This window comes from Chelonoidis abingdonii, chromosome 19 (assembly GCF_003597395.2).
Source record: "Chelonoidis abingdonii isolate Lonesome George chromosome 19, CheloAbing_2.0, whole genome shotgun sequence".
Lineage (NCBI taxonomy): Eukaryota > Metazoa > Chordata > Testudines > Testudinidae > Chelonoidis > Chelonoidis abingdonii.
The window spans coordinates 23,302,372-23,326,263 of NC_133787.1; the positions used below are offsets into that span (position 1 = coordinate 23,302,372).

The 23,892-nt window shown below is 41.6% G+C and overlaps 1 protein-coding gene across 1 annotated transcript in view; it reads left to right on the plus strand.

Annotated features, from left to right (window-relative positions):
* Nucleotides 1-2,046: 2,046 nt before the first annotated feature.
* The window catches only part of LRP3 (LDL receptor related protein 3), a 29,259-nt gene continuing 7,413 nt past the window's right edge, over nucleotides 2,047-23,892 (plus strand). The window contains 4 exon segments of the mRNA XM_032773351.2: nucleotides 2,047-2,084; nucleotides 2,086-2,279; nucleotides 8,201-8,248; nucleotides 18,481-18,619. Of these exon segments, the coding sequence (XP_032629242.2) occupies nucleotides 2,047-2,084; nucleotides 2,086-2,279; nucleotides 8,201-8,248; nucleotides 18,481-18,619 (419 nt within the window).

Sequence of the window (23,892 nt, forward strand, 5' to 3'; positions counted from 1 at the left end):
CCTAATGGCCATCTCAAATCTTAACTGCTAAGCAGGTCTCAAGAGCAGGCCCAAAATGTCTGCAACCAAGGAACCCTTGAAACAAAGTGGCAAATTGGGTCAAGTGGACTGGAAGTTTCTTTTAGGTTCTCCTCTATGAAATCAGCTAGATGCTAGGAGATGTCATTGCTTGCAGTCTTAGCTATCCTATAAAGTTCTCCTCCAAGCATGAATCTGACCTTGGTCACATCTGTCTCTATGGTTCATGTATATGCAAAAGCCACCCACATGCTGTGGTTAAAGTAGGTGGGGAGCAGTGCGGAAAAAAAAATCACAGGAGAGTGTGACAGACATGGCAATTTCCTGCCATAACCTTATGAGACCTCATTGAATTATGGTTAAGTATCTTTGGGATCCATTGTATTAAATGGATAAATTGTATTAAATGGATTAATTGTATTAAATGGATAAAACTATTATGAGCTGAGATCATATGTAACCTCTCAAGGGGGAAGATGTGACAGATGTGAAACTGAGGGATTCAAAAGACTATACTGAAAATATGCTAGACAAGTATGGCCTTTTTGGGACAATTGAGTGTGAAGTGGATTTCCTGGGGATTCCCTAGGGAGAGATTAATGCAAATTACTCAACTCCAGTTATGCAAGAACACATCCTTTTGAAGCTATACTCTGAGGAAAGTCTTTGTCTGCTGTTACCAAAGGCCAAGATCAGAGGCATGAGCTGTATAAAGAAATGGCTGCTCTGCCCAGCCTGGGTTCTGGTTCTGAATCTGACACTTATGAACATGTAACCATGGGAAAACCTAGATGTGGGTTTTGAAGGACACCTACCAGATTCTGAAGTTGGAACAGGGGTGCCTCTGCTAAGCTTTTTAGCATGGGTGTAGTCTCTTTAAAGATCCCCTGGTCAGGAGCGGGAGAAATGTGGGGCTCTGCCCAAGAAAGATGGCAGCCTAAAGTGGAGGCCCTCAAGGGATCACGAAAGGGGAATACAGGTGTATCTTCTCTTTATTATGACAGGGAGTTTCCTCTCCTCTCTCTGGCCCGGAAGAGAAGTCTTTTGCCCCTAGCTCTTCCTCTTCCTTGGCTGGGTTGGTAAGAGTAGTTTCCATCTTCTTTAACTGCAACCTAGAGGGGTCTCTCAAGGGTGTGGGCTCTGGAATAGAGCCGTATCTTACTCTGCATTTGTACAGGGCCAAATGCACTGGCAGCTTGTCTAAGTAAAGGCCCTGGTTGCTACTGCAATACACACACTAAGGCCATATGAATAGGCAGGTTTCCTGGGGGCATCCTGCCTGCAAGTTGACCTCAGTGGTCACTGAAGGATGGACTTGAAGAGCAGTGCCCTCCTGCCTGGGCAGTAAATCAGTGCAGGAGCCCAGTCCCTGTGGGCTAAGCCCCCTCTGCCTCTGGGGGATCCCCTAATCTCTGCAGGCTTAACCCCATGTCTATGGAGGTCCCACAGTCCCTGCATGCTCCATCCTGTGTCTAGGGGGGGGCTCCCAGTGCCTTCAGGCTCAGCCCTCCCCATACCTCGGGGGTGTGTGTGTGGGCATCTGTGGGTCCCTGCAGGTTCAGCCCCATATCTATGGGGAGGCCCCAGACCCTGCAGGCTCAACATCCCATGCGTTGGGGGGGTTCCCGAGTCCCTGCAGGCTCACCCCCAAGTCTATGGGGGTTCCCCAGTCCCTGCAGGCTCAGCCCCCTGTGTCTATGGGGGACCCCCAGTCTCTGCAGGCTCAGCCCCCTGTGTCTGGGGGCGGGGCAGTTCCTGCAGGCTCAGGCACTAGGGGGGGAAGGCGGGTTTGGCCGCTTGACGCCCCAGCGGTTCCTGCTCTGCCTACAGCCCAGGTGCCCCTGAGGTGACTACGGGGCCGCCACCACTAGGAGCTAAGGGCTGCCGCGCGTCTCCGGCACGGCTGCCGCAGCTGCACAGCGAGCGCGTCACGTGGGCGGCGGCGGCGCTGCGCCGTGTCCCTTCCACCTGCCCGGAGCGGCGGCGCGCGGGCGGCCATGGGGCTGCGCCAGGGGCGGGGCAGCGGGGATGCTCCAGCGCCTCCACTGGCCCACCGGCGGCAGGGGCGCCCTGGGCTGCTGCGCTGCCGGCGCCGCCGCGGGCTCGGCGTAGAGGGGAAGTGGGCGCGGAGAGCCCGGCCGGAGCAGCAGCGAATTCCCCCGGCGAAGGGCAGGCGGGCGGCGGGGACCCGCCATGGAGAAGGTGGGCGGGCGCGGAGCTCCGGCAGGGCGCCCTGGTGCCGCTCACCGCAATCTGCCTGGGTAAGTGCAGCACCTCCCCGAGCCGCCTCCGGGAGCCGGGGCGCTAGTGCGGGCCCGGGGCGGCTGCGGGACAGACCGACCGACAGACGGACGGACGCTGGGTGGATGCGGAGCGGGAGTGTGACGGACACGCTGGGCACGGACACGCGTCCTGGGCACACTCTGGGTGTGGACAGACACCCTGGCCACAGATGGACATATGGGGATCCTGGCCACGGGTGGGAACTCTGGGCACATTCGGGCATGTGGGCACGTGGGCCGCATGGACACGGACAGGCTCCTTGGGCACATGGGCACCGTGGGCATCTTGGGCACATAGGCACCCTGGCCATGGATGGGCACTTTGGTCACTGGCAGGTAGCCCTATGGAAACCCTGGGCACAGTTGGGCACCCTGTGCACTGGCAGGGAGCCTTATTGGTGTTCTGGGCATTGACGGACACGGAGGCAGCTGGGGGACTGGCAGAAAGCTATGCCCACAGCTTGAGCATGGAAGCCATTGGCCACCTCTGGGCTCACAGGGCACAGATGGACTTGCAGATACAGGTGGACACATGGCTGGCCATGCATGCCCCGTGGGCATGGGCAGACATGGATGAATACATTGGGTAGGGACAGACAGACAAGCTGGTCACAAAATATACAGCTGCTGGACACACTGGGCACAGTGACAGCACAAGCTTACGTACTTTGCTTGTGCAAGGAGACTGCAGACTGAAATGGGATCAGCTCTGCCTGCTGTGGGAATGACAATGTCTCCTAGAGCTGGGGCCAGGTATGCCTAGGAGAGTGACTTGTGTGGCTGCATTTGTTCTCAATTGTGTTATCTGTTTCTGCATAGATTTCTGTAAACTGTTATCAGTCTTGCGGTAGCTAGAGGTTGTTTGTTGGAAGTTAGCAGCGTAGTAACTGTGTAAGCAAGGTGGGCGTTTTGGAGCTTGTTTATGGCTTACAAATAAGTCAGCATGGTTTCCCTTAACAGCATTTCTTATTGTGTGTGTTCTATGCTTCACAAAAATTCCAAGAAAAATAGAATATTCTTACAAATGTTACCAATTCTGCTGCCACCACATAAATACACAACACTTTTTATAACCAGTGTTGAGTGTTATTTATTTCAACATACCTGTACATGTTCAAACTTCATAACAAAATCGGGGCCGGCGCTTCCATTTAGGCGACCTAGGCAATCGCCTAGGGCGCCAGGATTATTAGAGGGAGGCATTTTGCCGGGGGGGAGGGCAGCAGGCGGCTCCGGTGGACCTGCTGCAGGCGTGCCTGCGGAGGGTCCGCTGGTCCCGCGGCTCTGGTAGACCTGCCGCAGGTGTTCCTGCGGATGGTCCGCTGGTCCCATGGCTCCGGTGGACCTCCCGCAGACACGCCTGCAGCAGCTCCACCGGTGCCGCGGGACCATCGAACCCTCCACAGGAACGCCTGCGGCAGGTCCACCGGAGCTGCGAGACCGGCGTGCAGGGTGGCGAAATGGCTGTGCGCCTAGGGCGCCAAAACACTGGCGCTGGTCCTGAACAAAATACATATTATTTGATGGCTTAAAGGAGAAAGCTCATAATAAATTATAGTTTAGGATACACAATGCAAAATCTGTGGATCTATTACAGTTTCTGTTTTAACTATTTCTTCCCAGTGGTTTATAACATCTCTGTAAAATAACTTACACTGCACTGAAACTTGGTGTATAAGGGCACAGATGTTGGATAGATAAATATAAAATCTATATAAAATTTGAGTAGGGTTTTAACTGCAATTCCCCTTGACTTTGAAACCATGATTGCAACCTTACATAATGCTTAGACAGTTTACCCATCTTTGGACAATTTCCCCCTTTTTCGTAGTCCATACCCTAATCTAAATCTTGTGATACACATTGAAGGTAGCACTTGTTCTGCAACAGTGCCACAAGGACTCCTGTTCTTTTTGCTGATACAGACTAACACAGCCACTACTCTGAAACCTGTTAAGGTGCCTCTGTGTCCGTCAGTGCCCAGAACGCCATAGGGCTGCCTGCCATGCCCAGGTAACTGACCCCACATTCTGAACTGTTATGATACCTAGATATCTTGGCTTGTATTTGAACTATGGTGGCCTATCAAAATAAAAAGCACTTTGAAAAGGACCTTCTTTGCTAATATAATAAATTAATATTGACTTCCAAGAATACTTAATAGTAAATAATACTAATTGTAAAAATGCATTGTACAATCCCACCCAACCCCTATGCTATGTACTTAGGCATTTAGTTTGAGCTGCCATCCATACTGCCCTGGCCACGCTGCTATTTTTAGTGCAGTAGCTGGAGCAGAGCTGCCAAATGAATGTCCACTCCAGCTGGGAATCGCATCTTCCAGCTGCTATGTAGGCATATACCCATGGTTACCGCTTACGGATTAACTTTAAATTAAATGATGATCAACTTCTGCAGAAGGTATTTTTGGTTTTGTACCAGAGGGGCAAAGTTTATTGGTGTCAAAGCAGAAGTTGACAAGAGCTATTTTGTAACCCAAAGGCCTCATCCTGAAAGGCAGAGCTCAGTGGAAGTTGCAGATGTTCAGAACCTTATAAGACTAAGGTCTAAAGCACAAAAGTGGACTGTACAATAAACTTACTGCATATAGTACAATCCACTTACTGTGGACTAGAAAAACTGTGACTCCTTGTTTTTCCCAGCTCTCCTGTTTTATCCCATGATTCCACTGAGCTTTCTATGTGCTATTTTCATTGCAGTTTGTCTTCTATACCCATACCTTTAAGGATTCCAGTGTTGTGGGAAGACCTAAGGGCCAGTACAGATGTGTGTTTTCTTCTGGGGCTCTAGCATTTGTGAGAGCATGGAAGCTAGCACAACTAGGACCTAACAGAAGGCAGTTTGATTTGCTTATAGTCCCATCAGTGAGAAGGGAAAGGACATGGGAAGCCATGGCTGATTATTCATCTGGGGAAGGTAAAATAAAACTCAAACTGCAGTTCAGTCCAAGGCCTTATTTACAATGCTGATTTAATTTGAAATGAAAGACAAGCACTCAGAACTCTTGGTCTCAGTCACCAGAGTCCTTTCTAGCTTTCAGCAGCCTGGGAAAGTAGGCACTCCCTTCTTTTTGGGTAGCCTTTGCTAGAAACCTAGGTCTTCTGCTAGGTCCTATCCAAGGGCCTTCCTTCAAAAATTTATCTTAATCCCCATCTTTGAAGACCAACCTAGGAAAGCATTTTATAGTGTCTCCGGCAGGCAGTCACATGATACTGAGTCAGCTGAACCATCTCCATCGTCTGTGCTATCTGCAGATTACAACTCCCTGAAACACCTAGTCTTAAAAGGGTGTGATCTCAAAGGGCATAGCCGCAGACCTCAAAGGTACTTAGGTTCCTACCTTCCATTGATTTCAGTGGAAATTAGAAGCCTTAGTACCTTTGAGAATCTAGGTATATCCCAGTAACAGACATGCTTATGTGCCAGTGCTCTGTTATCATCTGGAACATTAGGTAGAGTCAGGATGTCTGTATGGAAACTTACTGTTCTGTCACTGAGTAGTCTGAACTAAGTCTCTGAGTCTGTCAGCTTTTTCCTGAAATTGGCATTGAGTCAGTCACTGCCCACTCAATTATAGCGTATCTTCAACTTGCCACTAAAGTCTCTGCTCCTTTCCCAACCCAGCCTATTAGTTTCTCTCTGCTTTGTAGACTAGCTCCCTTATGAAAAGCATGGAAGTACTCTGACCTAGGAAGACCAAGAAAATCTGAAAAAGGTTGTGTGACGTGGGGAGAAGAACTGATCAATGGATGGTGCTGGCAGATGTGATTAGATAGGAATATGTCTGAGCGAGAGCTAGCTGGGAAGAGCCAGATCGAGTGGCATGTTGGAGCTGAGCATCAGTGAGCTTTAATACAGTATTAGAGGACTGCCCTAAGATATACTTACCAACATATCAAGAGTAAGCTAACACTGTGAAACTAATGAATTAATTACACAGCATTACATATGTTACCGTGTGTCAATTACATAGTAAAATTGATGCTATTAAAGTAGTTTGAAGATAGTGTTAATAATGCTTATTAATACAAATCTGCAGCTCTGTTTCTAACACAGAATGCACAAACATCGCTACTCAATTGCCCTCCTGCCCCCATATTTTATTACAATATGCAATCCTTTTTAGCCATTTAGAAATTATAGATCATGTTACTGCTTCAGTTCTTCACTCCCTGTGCCATCAACCTTCTCCTGGCTGTGTTCATCGTAATATCACCATTCAACAATTGCAGATTTGTGTGATTAGTAGTCTGTTAGGGCCACTTGCTATCTTCGGTTGTTAGGGATCTCTCCCTTGAGGTGATGAGTGATCAGCTGAGGTCAGTGAGGGTCTATTTAGCTTTTGGACTTTTGATTGCAAGGAAGAAACGTATTCCAATTAGTGCCAACCACGGTGGTCTTTTAGTGTGGATTCCTGTCCACAAAAATCCCTACTGTTTGACACAGGGCACTGAATTGCTGATATATTGGGATAAGTTTCAGTAGTGACCAGAACTGGATTTGAACTGGCAACTAAGGGTATGTCTAGAGTACAGTTAGACACCTGCAGCTGGCCCAAACCAACTGACTTAGGCTTATGGGGGTTGGGCTGTGGGGCTGTTTCACTGGAGTATAGACTTCTGGCATTGGGCCCCAGCCCAGCCCGGAAGTCTATGCTCCAGTGAAACAGTCCCACAGCGCGACCTCTGGTAGCCTGAGTCAGCTGACACGGGCAAACTGCAGGTTTTTATATGCAGTGTAGACATACCCTTAGCAGCATATCCCATTCTCTGGATTTTCCAGTCCCCTGTTAATATTTCTGTTCTGCTAGTTTTAATTCTATTGTAGGCTCTTCTGAGCAAGGACCATCTTTTTATTCTGTATTTGTATAGCACCTGGCACAGTGTGGCCCTGCTTCGTGGCTAAGATCCCTAGGTGCTGCTGCAGTACAAATAATAATGATTAGGCGCAGTATCCCAAGTGACTATCAGAGGAGAAGGGAATGAGGCCTGCTCTTCCTGGTGTTGTTTTTACACTTTTGTTTCTGATCATATCTAAATTATTTTTCAGTGTTTCTAATGCACTTGTCACCAGAGTATCTGGGCGCTGTGCATGGATTATAGAAAACTGTCCAAAAGGGTAGTCAGGACTAGTGAAACCGCCTTATGAGGCAGGTGCTTCATTTACTTCCATGTCAGTCTGTTGCTGTATCCCTTGCTGCATTGCGGGAGACCTTCTGGTAATGATTGTTCTAGTGAATCACTCTTTCTGATGTTGTATTCTGAAACATTTCCTCATGAAGTGAGACTTTGGAAAATGAAGATTGTTTGGGGAGTAATTTGGTGGTGGCAGGTTTCTCCATATCCCTCACGATTAGCACTCGTCTCTTTTAAAAAACAACAACAACACAAAACCCTCCATTTAATGGCGTTGAATAAGTCAAACTGGATGCGTTGGCTTTTGCAGCTTCTGCAGAGTGAAATTTGTTGATAAGGAGTAAACTTTGCTTTACATAGTTGGGCCAAACTTAAAAATAATAATCATAATAATTAATTTCCACAATTGAAACTGGTGAAGTGACCAACTCTTATCATACAGGTTTTAGTGTAATTGCAGTTCCTCCTTCCCCAGTAAATAACCAGTAGAAGATGACTTAAAGTAGATTGGCAATGGATTCTCTTCATAGCACAGTTGACAGACATTCAGCTAACATTCTATTTTCTGGATAGCAGAAGAATAGCAGATTATGTGAGCTTTCACCACGGATAAGCAAAGTTCTTGTTTGAAGAATGCAGCACATATGAATGCAATATCCCTGCAAATGCTTAGAGTAAACTATTAACTGCCACTTCAAGTCAATGGACTCTGTAATGAATACTGTTTTTTTGTATCTTACGCAGTGAATCTCTTCTTAACTGGGAAAACAGAAAGTGCTGTTACCTCATTAGGTAAGACACATTTATCTTATTTCCTCTAACCATTTGAGTTTCTTCTTATTTTGAAGATGATGTTGCCATTTCCCCCCCTGCACATAAAGCTGTTGCTGAAACTGGATGACTTTATCAGAGAAGAAGTTTAATAATGGATTTTTAGAAAGTTCTCTGTTTTTACATTTTAAATCTCTGTATGAGTGTAATATTTCACCAAAATCAATACAGCTGTCCTAGACAAAACATTTAGCCTTAGGTAATGTTGACAAATACACATCAACATTTTCAGGGGAAAAATTTCTTAAACAGAGTGAGAAGACAAAAGATTGAGATACTGTATTTTATTGGACCAACTTCTGTTGGTGGAAAAGACAAACTTTTGAGTTCCACAGAGCTCTTCTTCAGGTCTGTGGACGGTAACCAGAGTGATCAAGCTAAATATAAAGTTGAACACTCCAGTATCCCACCTTGTATGTAGCCTGAACACTGATCCACCAAGAGAAGTTGGTCCAGTGAAAGACATTACCTCACCCACCTTGTCTCACTCCTATCCTGGGACCAACACAGCTACAACAACACTGCATTTAGGGTGACCAGATGTCCTGATTTTATAGGGACAGTCCTGATATTTGGGGCTTTTTTTAATATGGACACCTATTACACTCCACCCCCGTCCCGATTTTTCACACTTGCTATCTGATCACCCTAACTGCATTGAAGAGTGTCATGTTTTTGTAGAAAATGGGAAGCCATGAAATTCATGTGTGTGTGTATTAGGGCTGTCAATCTCAGTTAACTCATGCAATTAACTAAAAAATATTAATCATGATAAAAAAATTAATCACAATTAATTGTAGTTTTAATCGTACTGTTAAACAATAGAATACCAATTGAAAATTTATTAAATATTTTGGATGTTTTTATACATTTTCAAACATATTGATTTCAGTTACAACACAAGTGTACAGTGCTCAGTTTATATTGTTTTATTACAAATATTTGCACTGTAAAAATGATAAAAGAAATAGTATTTTTCAGTTCACCTCGAACAAGTACTGTAGTGCAATCTCTTTATCATGAAAGCACAACTTACAAATGTAGATTTTGTTTGTTATATAACTACACTCAAAAACAAAACAATGTAAAACATTTACAGGAGATAATGCTGCCTGCTTCTTATTTACAATGGCACCTGAAAGTGAGAACAGACATTTGCATATCACTTTTGTAGCTGGCGTTGCAAGGTATTTACATGCCAGATATGCCCCTTCATGCTTTGGCCACCATTTCAGAGGACATGCTTCCATGCTGATGACGCTCGTTAAAAAAAATTATGCATTAATTAAATTTGTGACTAAACTCCTTGGGGAAGAATTGTATGTCTCTTTCTCTGTGTTTTATCCTATTCTGCCATATATTTCATTTTATAGCAGTCTCAGATAATGACCCAGCATGTTGTTCGTTTTAAGAACCCTTTCTCTGCAGATTTGACAAAATGCAAAGAAGGGACTAATGTGACATTTCTAAAGATAGCTACAGCACTCGACCCAACATTAAGAATCTAAAGTGCCTTCCAAAATCTGAGAGGGATGACGTGTCGAGCATGCTTTCAGAAGTCTTAGAAGAGCAACACTCCAATGCAGAAAGTACAGAACCTGAACCACGAAAAAAGAAAATCAGTCTTCTGCTGCTGACATCTGACTCAGATGATGAAAGTAAACATGCATTGATCTGCACTGCTTTGGATTGTTATTGAGCAGAACCCATCATCAGCATGGACGCATGTCCTCTGGAATGCATAAAGGGACATATGAATCTTTAGCGCATCTGGCATGTAAATATCTTGCAGTGCCAACTACAATTGTGCCATGCGAACACCTGTTCTCACTTTCAGGTGAAATTGTGAACAAAAAGCAGGCAGCGTTGTCTCCTGCACATGTAAACAAACTTTTGTCTGAGTAATTGACTGAACAAGAAGTAGGACTGATTGGACTTGTAGGCTCTAAAGTTTTACATTGTTTTATTTTTGAATGCAGTTATTTTTTGTACATAACTCTTCATTTGTAAGTTCAATTTTCATGATAAAGAGATTGCACAGCAGTACTTGTATTAAGTGATTTGAAAAATACTATGAGGAGTCCTTGTGGCACCTTAGAGACTAACAAATTTATTTGGACATAAGTAATGGTAATGTACATTGGCCAAACCGGACAGTTTCTATGCAAAAGAATAAATGGACCCAAATCTGACATCAGGAATTATAACATTCAAAAACTAGTAGGAGAACACTTCAATCGCCCTGGTCACTCAATAACAGACCTAAAAGTGGCAATTCTTCAAGAAAAAAACTTCAAAAACTGACTCCAACGTGAAGCTGCAGAACTGGAATTAATTTGCAAACTGGACACCATCAAATTAGGCTTGAATAAAGACTGGGAGTGGTTGGGTCATTACTGTTACTCACACCTTCTTGTCAACTGTTTGAAATGGGCCGCTCTCATTACCACTACAAAAGTTATTTTTCCTCCCTTGGTATCCTGCTGTTAATTGAATTGTCTCATTAGACTGACCTCACACTTGGTAAGGCAACTCCCATCTTTTCATGTATTTATACCTGCTCTGGTATTTTCCACTCCATGTAACTGATGAAGTGGGTTCTAGCCCACGAAAGCTTATGTCCAAATAAATTTGTTAGTCTCTAAGGTGCCACAAGGACTCCTTGTTGTTTTTGCTGATACAGACTAACATGGCTACCACTGTGAAACCTGAAAAATACTATCTTTTATTTTTACAGTGCAAATATTTATAATAAAAATAAATATAAAATGAGCACTGTATACTTTGTATTCTGTGTTGTAATTGAAATAAATATATTAGAAAATGTAGAAAACATCCAAAAATATTTATATAAATGGTATTCTATAATTGTTTAATGTTGCAATTAATCAAGTGATTAAGTGCAATTAATTTTTTTAATTGCGCGATTAATTTTTTTAATCACTTGACAGCTCTAGTGTTTATATACACTCTGTCTCTATTCCAATACAGGAAGATACAGAAATGCTAAGTGGGGGACCCCTAATCAACTTTAATTCTGCCCCTTTATGCCTGCCATTTTGTGCTAGATGGATATGTGTCTGACCAACATCACAGCTCGTTGATAAGTTAAATCCTGTATACCTTGCCCAGATTCCTGACCAAAGAGGCAGCTGTGTACTTGAGTGTTTCACTTGTGCCTTCAGACTTTTTGAACTAGATCCACGTCTCTTAATTTTCATGGAAGACTCCAGACTTATGATACTTTCTCCTGGCCTCCTGAGCAGCTGCCTGAATCTCTTTGGTAACAGGGAGGCTTAATGGGAAATTAATATGACTGGAGCAACCTGAGACCAAAGAGAATAGGAGTTTATGGGTGAAACATTTTCCCTGCATTCTGATCATGAGGTGCTTTGAGGGTAGAGACCCTCTTGGGCACTGTGTGGAACCAAAATGGAAACTGCAACTGTGAAGATGCAGCTCCTGTGATCCCATCTGTTAAGCAGCTGGGCAGGTCATAACAGCACTCCATAGAAAGACAGTCTCATCCTGAAGGAGCCAGCAGCCTCCGAGTTCCAGCTGCTCAGGCTTCTATATGAACCTCGGTCCTGTTCTCCTGAGGGCTGGGAACTAGCTTGTCATAGTTATAAACTCCCTCTCTCCCATGATTTTCAGACTTATACAGCTCATTGGAGATTTAACAGGTGATGTAAGTGCAAAGTATTTAGATATTACTGGGCCTGAGAAAAATTATGAGGCCACTTGTGTTCAGAAGTTTAGTCATGAGCCGCAGGATCCAGTTAGGTATTTTCAGCTTTGTTGTTTTATGCTTGAGATGCAAATAATAATTTCTCATTATTAGTATAATTTTCTAGTCAATAGCAATATTATTACTTATATGTATTATTATGAGTAACACTGAGTCCCATTGTGGGAGACACTATTCAAACACATAGATACGCATAATCCCAGCTCAAAGACTTCATAATCAAAATTTAAATAAGACACAATAAGTGAATGTGACAAACAATAGGAGGAAAAGAGAAGGAGGGAGGATGAAGTAACCATAAGATAACATGGTCAGCTAGTTATTGCACAACTTGTTGCTTTCAAAACAGAACTGGGCCTTGGGAGTGCAATTGCAATGGGAGAAGGTAGTTGGTCTTGTGGATTAGTTTACACACCAGCGGAAGTGTGGGTGGTTTGCAGAACTATTTTAAAATATTTTTGGAACAAAACTGAACTCTAGTCAGCATTCTGTCTGAATGATTCTTTAGCTTTTGCCCTGTATTCATTACTCTGTGTTGTATGTGAGGTCACAGATTACTCCATTCAGGATTGCACTGCTTCTTGTTGATTTAGTTTAATTCAAGAGGTCTTGGCATTGCCATTTTAAAAATGGTGTTTCTGGTTAGAAGCTGGCAGAGGTAGATGGGTTTTGTTTCAGGAAGAATGTTGAGATACTGTAGCTCTTAAAGTTTCTAGGCTTGGTTCTGCCTTGGGTTACTCTGTCTTCTGGCAGTGCAACAGGAATGGTGGAAAGTGAATCTAGAGGGGCATTGTAGTGGAATAAGTCACATGTAACTTCTTCTGTGCCTGGGTTTTGTAGAGAGGGGAGAGTAAGCCAGTGCAGCTCTAAAATCTATGCTCATGGTGAGGGAGGGTCATAACAAGGGAGGGGCATGGCCACATTCCCAGAGCATTTGAGGATTCATTCTCTGCCAGTTTTATGTTAAAACTGCTCTTCCATGGCTAAACCCTCAGTGTAAGTCAGTTTTGCAAACACTCCTGCCTTCCCATTTTATTGAATCTCTCTTCTGGTTCAGTTGCTTTTGCTGACCCAGGGGTTGCAGTTGTGTCTTATCTCTGAGAACGTGGGTGGATTGATTCCTCTATGTATAATGGCTATCACAAACACAAGGGAGAAATTGATAGGCACATGGTACTATGCATTGGAATCTTCCTCATGGACATTTGGTACCAAGGAAAGCACTCTGTGATGCAGTTTATCTGGCCAGCAGACCTTGTGTCTGTTTACATTCCATTTGATCAGTAATAAGAATCCACTAGGGATTTGATTCAATGTTCCATACAGAGGACATTATTAAGATGCATTTCTGTTTGAGAGAAGCTCTCTGAGGCCAGATCTCTCATGGCAAGACTTGCATAAAGAATTTGTATATAGTATTTTTAAAAGATATAAAAATATAAAAGATTAAATATTGTTGTCCTAAATATTGATTTTGTTTTTAAATACAGCATTTCTGAAAATAATGTACTGTTATCTAGGGCTTACCATTCCCTTGTGATGTACTGTTCTGGTTGGCTAATCTTATAGGCAGGAAATGTAGGCTGTACTTGACTTTTAATAGACTCTCTGTTCTGACTCTTCAGAATTTACCTAAAAGATTGAGGAAAAACAGCTATTGAACAGTAGTTTGAAACAGCTGCCAGTAATGTTACTTATAAGACTTGCAGAGTTGTCCGGAATTTCTTTCTTTCTCCTTAGAGCTTTTCCTTTTCACGTAGATGTTTTCATAATTTGATAATAGTAACACTGTCACACTAAAGTAAACTTTAAAAGCCATAATACTATAGAATCTGAAGTCTGGATACATTTTGACTTCAAGCCCTGTAAATATACTCATTAATAATCACAATGTCTCTATCAATCTGTTTCTGAATTAGAGTCCATTCATGTAATACTTAAACATCTGTTATCATCAGTGGATGTTTTGTCTTTGTATGGACTGCATGGTTGGGTCTAAATGTATTGACATCACAATCCCTTCCAAATCATGGAGTTATAATTATGTAACTGGACAAGTGTCATATGAGATGGCTTATTCTACTACTATGCTGTGGAGCTCCTTTTCTCTTTATATTGATATCACTCTCCCTCTCGCTCTGTCTGCTTCCACTCTCTGCCCTTAACTCCCCAGTGACACCCTTTTAGGTTATCACTCTAACCAAGAAAGCACCGTGAACTTAGTTTTGAACTGAATGCAGACTTAAAAACATTTGATGTGACTGAGATGACTTGTTTTCTTTTTTGTTACCAACATTTAAGGCTTTTAGAAAGAAGGTACTGAGATTTTAAAAATATATATTTATCATTTATTTTAGCTAAAACACTCTTTATAAAAGGTGAAAGAACAGCAGCTTGGAAAGCAGACTTGAACTACTCACTATGTATAAATAGCTCCCTATTATTTTGCAGTAGAGCCAAGGCATAGTGGATAGAGAAGAAAGAGGAGGAGGCAACTAACTAGGAAGGAGACATGGTAATGAGCACTGATGGGAAATGAGGTACATCAAAAGCACATGCTAGTCAAATGAGAGTTGGGTAAACATAATAGTACTTTTTCAGTTTGCCTTAATGTGTCAGTGATTGTCTGTGACACACAAATATTTTTTATTTTAATAGGACACAACAGAATGATAAGCTTTGATATTAAACTGTTGCCCAATTAGATTAAAAGAACAGGATTACTTGTGGCACCTTAGAGACTAACAAATTTATTTGCGCATAAGCATCCAATGAAGTGGGCTGTAGCCCACGAAAGCTTATGGTCAAATAAATTTGTTAGTTTCTAAGGTGCCACAAGTACTTCTGTTCTTTTTGCTGATACAGACTAACATGGCTGCTACTCTGAAACCTGCCCTTTAGATTAGGAATTTTAATAAGAGCAGCGAAACCCAGACAGAGTGTTCTTGCTCTGTTAGAGGAAGGAAGCCATTATAAGATAACATCCACTGGTTCTAGTAATCAGATAAATTGCCTAAATTGGCAAAGCTTTGTTTCTTTTATGTCCATTTCTGCCACATACATTTTCAGATGAGTTATTTAGTTAGCATTGTATATAGTTCTTTTAGGGTGTTGCTGATAGCAGTGATGCAGAATTAACTAGAAAAGCACACCTGAAAAACTAAAATCTCATGCTGCATCAAATCTACTGCACGTACTTTCTAATATGGAAAAAGTTTAACTGTTTGAAGCATCTGTTACTCAGGGTCACTCTAGTATGATCAATCTAGATACTACTCCATCTTAAAATTATGAAAACTGAATATTCTTGAAAGTGCAGTTTTTACTTGATCTTAAAAATACTGATGAATTGGTGAGCATTGTGACATTAGTCACTCAGAGTCACCAGTGTGTCTGTGTGACTCTTTCAAAATCAAGATTGAAATAATTTTGCATGGCCAAGATCTCTGTAGCCTATTGTTCCGTAGTCATAATGCATACAGTATCAACAACAGGTGTTAATACAAAACCCAATAATTAGTGTAAGGATGATAGGAATAGTTGTATTGCTGTTGGTGGAAGCCTTAGGACAATAATATATAACCAGTGGTTTTGGTTCCCTGATCAGTGTGCTGAAAAGCTTTTTTTAAAGGGACCTAATATTTATAAAGTTTTAGTTGCAGCAGTTAGGAGATCTGATCTTTGTAGGCTCACCCCATATGGTTCTAGTTCTGCCCATGATGCATTTATACAGTGATGATTGTGGAGGAGGAACACATTTACCATTCTAAGTACAGTCTGTAGCAGTATGTGTAGTGAGAGAAGTTGAGAGCTATGGTGGGAAAATCTTGTGGATCTTATTTTCATTACAGTTGCATCCACTTCTCAATTTCTGCCGAAGAGCAGTCTCACTGGGAGGGCACTTTGGGACCGCTTTATTTTTAGAAATGTGAGCAGCCAACATTTTCTTGTTATAAAATTAATTGTGGAATTTTTATGTTGCAAAAATGTGTAATTGAAAACTATTAATGTAAGCTAGATGTCTGGGTGTGTTTGCTGTTTACAAGTTGACAGTAAAGTTTTTATATCCTATCCCTCAGGTAAGCTATCTGCCTAATGGTTTTTATATTCATGTGGCCTACACTTAAAGTACGATACATAGTGCTTACTGCATATTAAACTGTAGTGTATTAATTTAAAAGTAACTTTTTTTGTGGTGGTGGATTTCCAGCAATAATGTTAGCTCATGATTTACAGCATGTTGATGGTATGTTTTGAATGTACATGTGCACAAGGAAATCCAAGATTTGGAGCATCCTTTTTCTCCTTGTAAACTTCTAGGCTGTGAGAAATTAGGCTCCCATCACAAGGTAAGACATTCTGCTGTTAAGAGCAAATCATAAAATGCTTATTCTTGATTTGAAAATAGATTTAGAAATATTTTCAGAGCTAACAGAGAATGTTCAGACTAAGTATTAAATTTCACATAGTTTCCCTCTCATACCATATTGAGTATATTTTGAGAAAAACTTTGGCCATTTGTTCTTGGAACATTTCACTTTCCTCTGCCATTGAATTGGATGTTTGCAAATTAGACATATTTGCAGTCCCTAATTTAATAATTGGCACTCCCATAATGTCCTCTATATGAGTATCTGAAAGTGCTTTGAAAACACTGGGCTATATTTAGCATTCCTACTCCTACACCTCTCTCCAGAAACTTCTCATTGACATCAGTAGTCCTTGGTCAGGATTCCCCAGGAGTTTTGTGGGGTAAAGATTGCTGAATAGGGGCCCATAGCCATTTAAATCTCATAGCATCCTTTGGAGAAGGTAAGTATTATCACATATTTTTACAGAAGAGAAAACTGAAGTGAAGTGATTGAGAACCTGATCTTCTGAAAGTTAAAGACACAAATCTTATTGTAACTGCATGCCTAATTTGCATGCACACTAACTGTGACTCTATGCAAATAAGTATTTGTATGTGAAAATGGCCATTTAAATATATGGTTGGCCATGTTGCAAATGCATTTGTGCTTTCAACTTAGCAAACCTTTTCTTTGCCTCAGGGCTTGGCTACACTCGAAACTCCAAAGTGCTGCCGCAGCAGCGTTTTGAAGTGCGACGCTGAGAGAGAGCTCTCCCAGCACTGCAGGTACTCCACCTCCCCATGGGGATTAGCTTGCAGCACTGGGAGCCGTGCTCCTAGCGCTGGAGCACTATTTACACTGGTGCTTTGCAGTGCTGTAACTTGCTGCGCTCAGGGGTGTGTTTTTTTTCATACCCCTGAGCTAGAAAGTTGCAGTGCTATAAAGCGCCAGTGTAGCCAAGCCCTAACTATTTGAAAATCAGGTATGAAGGGGTGTTCTTTGAGTTGTCAATCACTCTTACCTCCTCGTGAAGTCACGAGAATTAAGGGTGCTACACACCTGATAGGATTGAGTCTGGAATGACTTGCCCAAGGTCATACAGGAAGTCTGAGGCAGACTCAGGAATATAGCCCAGGACTCTTGATTCCTGCTGCATTGGGTTAACCACCAAATTAGCCTTCCCCTCCCCCACTTTACAAAACAACCAAACCTAACCCCATGTTAGATATTCTCACCCATTTTCTCATTTATGTATCTTTTCTTCGGTTGCTTTTTAAATATAGGGATAAAATGTTCAAGAAATTTACAAAAAACATCTATGCCTTGTTAAATTAACAAACCATGTCAGAGTTCTGAACCCAAATATTGTGCTACTGAGTGAAAATTAGAATATGTAATGAATCAGTGTAGCTCAGTTGTGCAAATGGAGTGAAATAAAACCATATGCTTATACATATACATTTTCGTAAGAGCTTGGCTCTTGAGTGGTCTGTCTAAGCATATGGTTTAAAGCAGAGATGTGCTTGAACCAGTGCATCGGCTCTGAACACCCCCAAACTTTGGGAGTATTTGAAATCAGGATCTAATTTTGTCTCTTTCACTTCTTTCCTGTATCTGAGAACTCTCTGGCTAAAAATTAAAACTCTTGACGCTTGTGATTTGATTAGGAGAATAAACAATTTTCCAGGAACTTACCTTTGAAAAGAAAGGTTCTATATATTTCATGTTGAATATGGATCTCCTCCAGTTGCTGAGTGGCATACCCAGTCTCTGGGAAGCTGGTAAGTAAGTAAGTCAGTTTTCCGCATCATTATATCCTCTTGGCAGATCCATGCAGGATTATTGATCGTATCTTTTTGGCAGATTCGTGCAGGGCTGTTGATCCTATTTTGTGAAGTGGCTGCTCACCTGCATTTAAAGCAGAAAACCAGGTGATAAAGATCGGGGTAGGGGAGAGAGAGCAATAAAAGGATACAGTTGTTGACTGTTAACTTATCTGTAACCATTAGAAATTGAGGAAAGTTATTGTAGCTAATGTGTATTTTTGATTAGCTTAAACCTTTAACAAAAGAGCTTTTTTTCTTGGTTGACAGCTGCTTGCAGTGGAAAACTGGAACAGCACACAGAGAGACGTGGAGTCATCTATAGTCCTTCCTGGCCACTAAACTATCCTCCAGCCATAAACTGCAGCTGGTACATCCAAGGAGATCACGGAGATATGATAACAATTAGGTATGATTTGTAGTGTTCTGTTGAGATAACAGATTGCTTTGCTGAATGAAGCAAAAGAGCCTGTCCAATATGCTAATATGAAGTTGTATCTAAAAGAACTGTAAAAATGATAAAGAGCTTTCGTGCTAAGAAATTTGTGGTTGATGCTTGGTGAAATAAATTGCAAGTCAGGAGGATCCTCTCCTTTAAAAGATATCACATAGTCTATTTAGGTATCTTAGGTAGGGAGAGAGCCCCATTACTGTAGTGTCTGAGTCCCTCACAATATTTTTAATGCACTTATCCTTACAGTACTGCTGTGAGGTAGGGAAGTACTGTGATTCCCATTTGGTAGGTGGGGAGCTAAGGCTCAGGGAGACTAGTTTGGTCACATCATCTGAACAATCATTTTGCCCCTTTCTCTACGTTTTAATAGGAATGGGGACATGAGACTTGGATTAGGCTAGGGTTTGAGTTCAGGGTTGAACGAATGTTAGGACTCAGGTCTGAAGACAGCAAAATCTTGAGTTTTTCCTGTGAGAGATCTCCTTGAGTTGGCAGAAATTTTATGATGTTAGTGAGATATGATCTGTTTTAGGGAAACTGGACAGCTCACAGTTCTGGATTACTGTAGAGGGGTGGTTTAGATCTAGGCTACAAAACTACTTCCCATCTGACATCCATAGTTGGGAGAGTTTGGATTTCAGGTTGTTATTCTGGCTCATGTCTGATCTAAGGCCACTCTCAGTAGTCACATAAGGAGAAAAATCCACGGATGGCAGAACTGAACATGGTATCCATGATTTTCTTGTTTACTCAGAGGGCTTGTTAATAGCCCCTTGCAGATGGCCAGGCTAGCATCCACATTGTTAGCAATAATGTAAATTATATTGGTATATGGCAGTAGGAAATGGACTCGTTTACCAAGCAGTAACTAAAGCATAAATAATGCTTAACATGGTCTGAAAGAAGTCAGAGGGGTCTATCATAATCCAGGAGCAGCAGCTTTGGTAAGTTGGTGCTTAAAGTGAGTTGCTCAGCTCAATTTTATTTTTATTTATATATTTATTTTTTGCCTGGTCTGCAACCCCTTGCAAGCGCTCCCTTTCCCCTCCCCCCTTCTCTTCCCTGACAGACACACACTGTATTTAAGCACTGGGTATAAATACAGAAGGCCAGTTTTTCAAACAAGTCTTTTAAAATAGTCCCACAGAATTTGCCAGCAACCTATCTGCATGCTTTCCCACCTCCCATTTGCGTACAGAAATACACTTTAATGGAAAAAGTGATTATTATGCAATAAGTGATATGAGTGCAGGCATGATCACCAATTTTATAGGTTCATTTTCTGAAAGCCCATTTGAAAATTCGGCTTACAGAGATGTTTAAGATTCTCACAACAAAACAAAGAAAAGGGGCCTTTTCTGTAATTATGTCACAAAGTCATACAGTATGTAACTGATGGTTCAACATGTCATCACTGCTCCATTAAATTAACATTCAGCAAAGCAAGTACTTCCTGTTATTTAGCACTTCCGAAAATAAGCAATTACCGTTAGAGTTAGCATTGATGACATAATTTCAGACCTTTCTGGGAAAGCACTCTTAATAAAGAAGCATACACATGTGCGCGCACACACACAAATATGAAAAAGATACTTTGAACTCTAATGTTCACATACTGTGAGCATACTCATTTTCTGAGCTAATCACAGTATCCTCTTCAGACCGAGAACTGTTTATTTTTTTTAAAAGCAATTTTTTTTTTTTAATACTCCTGCATTTGACACCATCTGCTGAGTTGTAAGCTCAGCTGCCTAAAAGGACTGCAAACCTCTTCAACTGCAGATGCTCTACAATTAAAAAGAAATCTGCCGCAGACGGAATAATTGGAGGGTTCCTTCTTCCATTGTTTGAAATTGGAACTAATTATAAGAAACAAGCAAATGCATACCTGCCAGCATTTGAGATCCAGAAATAGGTACATACTTTCAAACTCCATTAAAATATACTGGACTACAGAGAGTGTTGGAAAATAGGAGGAAATGCACTAATGAAATATAGAACTTTGCTTTAGGTATACAGATGGCAGAAGAGTCTAAGGTAGGTTTATATGGAAGTGTTCATTAAAAAAATACTTGGCCAAATTCAGCCCTGATGTAACCATTCACAACTCCGTTGCAGTCCACCTAGGCATTATTAAATGAAAATACTGTTGTTTGTATTGTGGTAGCCCTTCCCAGCAGCTTCCAGGCTGATTTTGGGCCCTCCATAATCAGTAACAAAGAAGTTGAAGTAACGGGGGAAGGATGACTATGGAAATGGTGGTAGTATGTTTCCATAAGTCAGATATGTGCACAGCTACATGGTTTTGAGTTGTTTTTATGTAAAGAGCTAGCAGTGTTTGGTTTTTGTCACTAGAGTAATCAGATGGGATTTAAACACAGAGGGCCAACGTCTGCCCTAAGATTCACATGCACAAGTTTCACTGAGGACAATGGGAGCCTTGTGTGTATGTCCAAGGGAACAGTTTGGGTCACTGGTGACAGATGGGTTAAGATGTTTTGTTTAAATAGCTTATCTTCTAACTGAGTGACTCATACCAATATTACTTTGCATCCTGTGCACAACATTTCATTTGGAGATCTCTAAGCACTTTACAGCTATTCATGCATACAACAGTGCTAGAAGGCTTGCAGTGTTATCCCCATTGTACATATGAGGAGACTGAGAAATAGGCAGGGTAAGGGACTTGCTCAGAGTCACAGCATGGCCATAGCGAAGTGGAGAATAGAATCCAGGTGTTCAGATTTTGTTGCTTTAACCACCAGACATGCTCCTTCCCTAACATTCTCATAAAAAGGTATGGAAAGGGCAAACTGGTGGTGTTACTTTTCTTGATTCAATAATATTTTGGATTTTAGAAAGGAAAAGAATCCTGTGTGTTGTATTAAACCAGCTGTATTTCCTTCTATCTTCTGTTCTCACTCCCAGCAAGACAGCAGCATTACAACATAGGATAGTTGGGATACACCAAGAATCTCTAAGGGATGAAATTACAATTGCCAGTAGTTATGGTAAACAAAATCATTGCAATCTGGGCCAGTTTATTCTAAACCTGTTATTCAGCAGCTTCCAATAAAACAGCGCCCTGTTCTACATGTGGATGAAAGAGATTGTCTCCCAAGGGCATTCCCTTTGAACACTTTATTTTAATATTTTCCTCTCATATGTTTGTATTGATTTTCCTCAGCTGCTTACCTTTTCATGCTTTCTCTTTTCCCTTCCTCAGTTTATTTTTCAGACTCAGCAGAGACAGGTTCAACAGTCAGAAAATATATTTGTTTTTTAAGCTCCAGGCAAAAGCAGCTGGCCTTCAAGAATCTCTGCAGTCTTCCTAAAACAACATTTAGAATGAGAAATTACTACTTGTAACCAGTTTCTTTAGTATCTTAAGCTTAGATTGTATTTTTGTTTTATTTGCTGGGTAATCTTCTTTGATCTGTTTGCTATCCCTTAAAATCCATCTTTTGTACTTAATAAACTTGTGTTTGTTTTTCTAAAACCCAGTGTGTGGAGTTCATAACTGGGGAGCAAAAAGCTGTTGCATATCTCTCTCCACACTGAGGAAGGGGATGAATGTCATGAGCTTATGCTGTATAGTTCTCTGTGCAGGACAATACGGTATAATTTTGGGTTTATCCTCTAGAGGGGGTGTGCACTTGAGTACTGGGCAATTCCTTAGCTGAGCCATCCCATGCAGAGCTGATCTCAGTGTCTGTGTGTTTCTGCAGCCAGCTGTGTCCCTACCTGTGTGCTGGTGAAAGTGTGAGACCGGGAGCATGTCTGCAGCTTGCCACAGCATTACAGGATGAAAGGGAGTCCAGGCTTGTGGGTCAGGCAGGCTCAGTGGTACTCCAGTTGCAGGTGGCACCCCAAAAAGGGAGGGGGAACCTGTCACACCCTCCTTAATCATTTTGGAGTGGCTAATATCTTTTATTTGTTTTTGCTTTAGTAATACAAGTCATCTGCCTTGTGAAAATTCAGCAAAGGTTCTCTTGAAATTCTTATTCACGCCATCACAGTACAGGAAGCAGCTTGTAAAACTAGGTCCTTCTCCTGCAAACCCTTACTAATATGAGTAATCAATGAAAAGCAATGGGAGTGCTGCCTGTCATCCATGTCAGGCAGGTAAATGTTATCCTCCCTTTGTAAGAGGGGGGTAAATTCTAGGAGAGGTTTAAGGCATGATTTTTCAGAGGTTCTGAACACCCACCATTCCCATTGCCTTCAGTTGGAATTGTAGGTGCTAGCCTCAGCCTTGACAGGCAGACTCTTTGTGTCTGTCTTGGGGTTACACAGCAAGTCGATTGTTGAGCTGGGAAGAGACGAACTTCCTGAGTCCCAGGTCCTTGCTCTAAACAGTTAAAACAGAATTTTTTTTAATGACCCAATTAAGCCATCAGCTGTGTTCATAATCTGCCCTTGCCCAGAGAGTTTGGCAAACAGGAGTGACTTCTCTTGCTTAATTGGCTGTTGTGTTTTATATTGAGCCAGTGCTTTGCTCATCTATCCACAATATTTCATTCTGGATTTTTAATGGATTTTCAGGGCCAAGTTAGGTACTTAATCTTTTCTCTCTTCTGTACATCTTTTATCACAATGGTTGAACCTTTTGTGTGTTACTATCCAGTGTTTGTTTTTGTGCTGGACTCAGTCTTCATTTTTCTTTCTAAGTTTTAAGAGTTTGGGTATTTTAATATTTTTATTGTGTAGTTGTTCACACCTAAATCACCTCCAAAGGGATGTAGATTCTTTATACATAATATTGTATAACTAAATTTTGGCTGTACACTGCTGCTTTAAGTCGAAGCAGTAAAAGAACTCAGCAGGACCTTGGCTTCATAGATGGCACATCTTTTTTAACTTACAGCAGTGACAATGAATATTGATGTTAAGCTGTCTTAATGCCGTTACTCTCAGTGACATATGGATATTAGAAAGTTATTGGGAAAATGTCATTATTGGCCGTTTCTTCTTTTTTGGAGCAATTTTACAGACAGTATACATTCAATTCTGTAATTTACAGTAAGCTTCCTGGATCCCCGCTGTCTATCAGAAGTAGTCTTTGGTGATATCATATTGGTGAAAAGAAACATGTGCTTTACCTATTTCTTGCAGAATTCTAGGAAAGCAGAGTTACAACAGTCTTTCCATCAAGTCACATTAGAATTATTTTGGTCGTCAAAAATTGAATGTACCCAGTGTCTAGCGGGATATTTTTAATAGGTAGA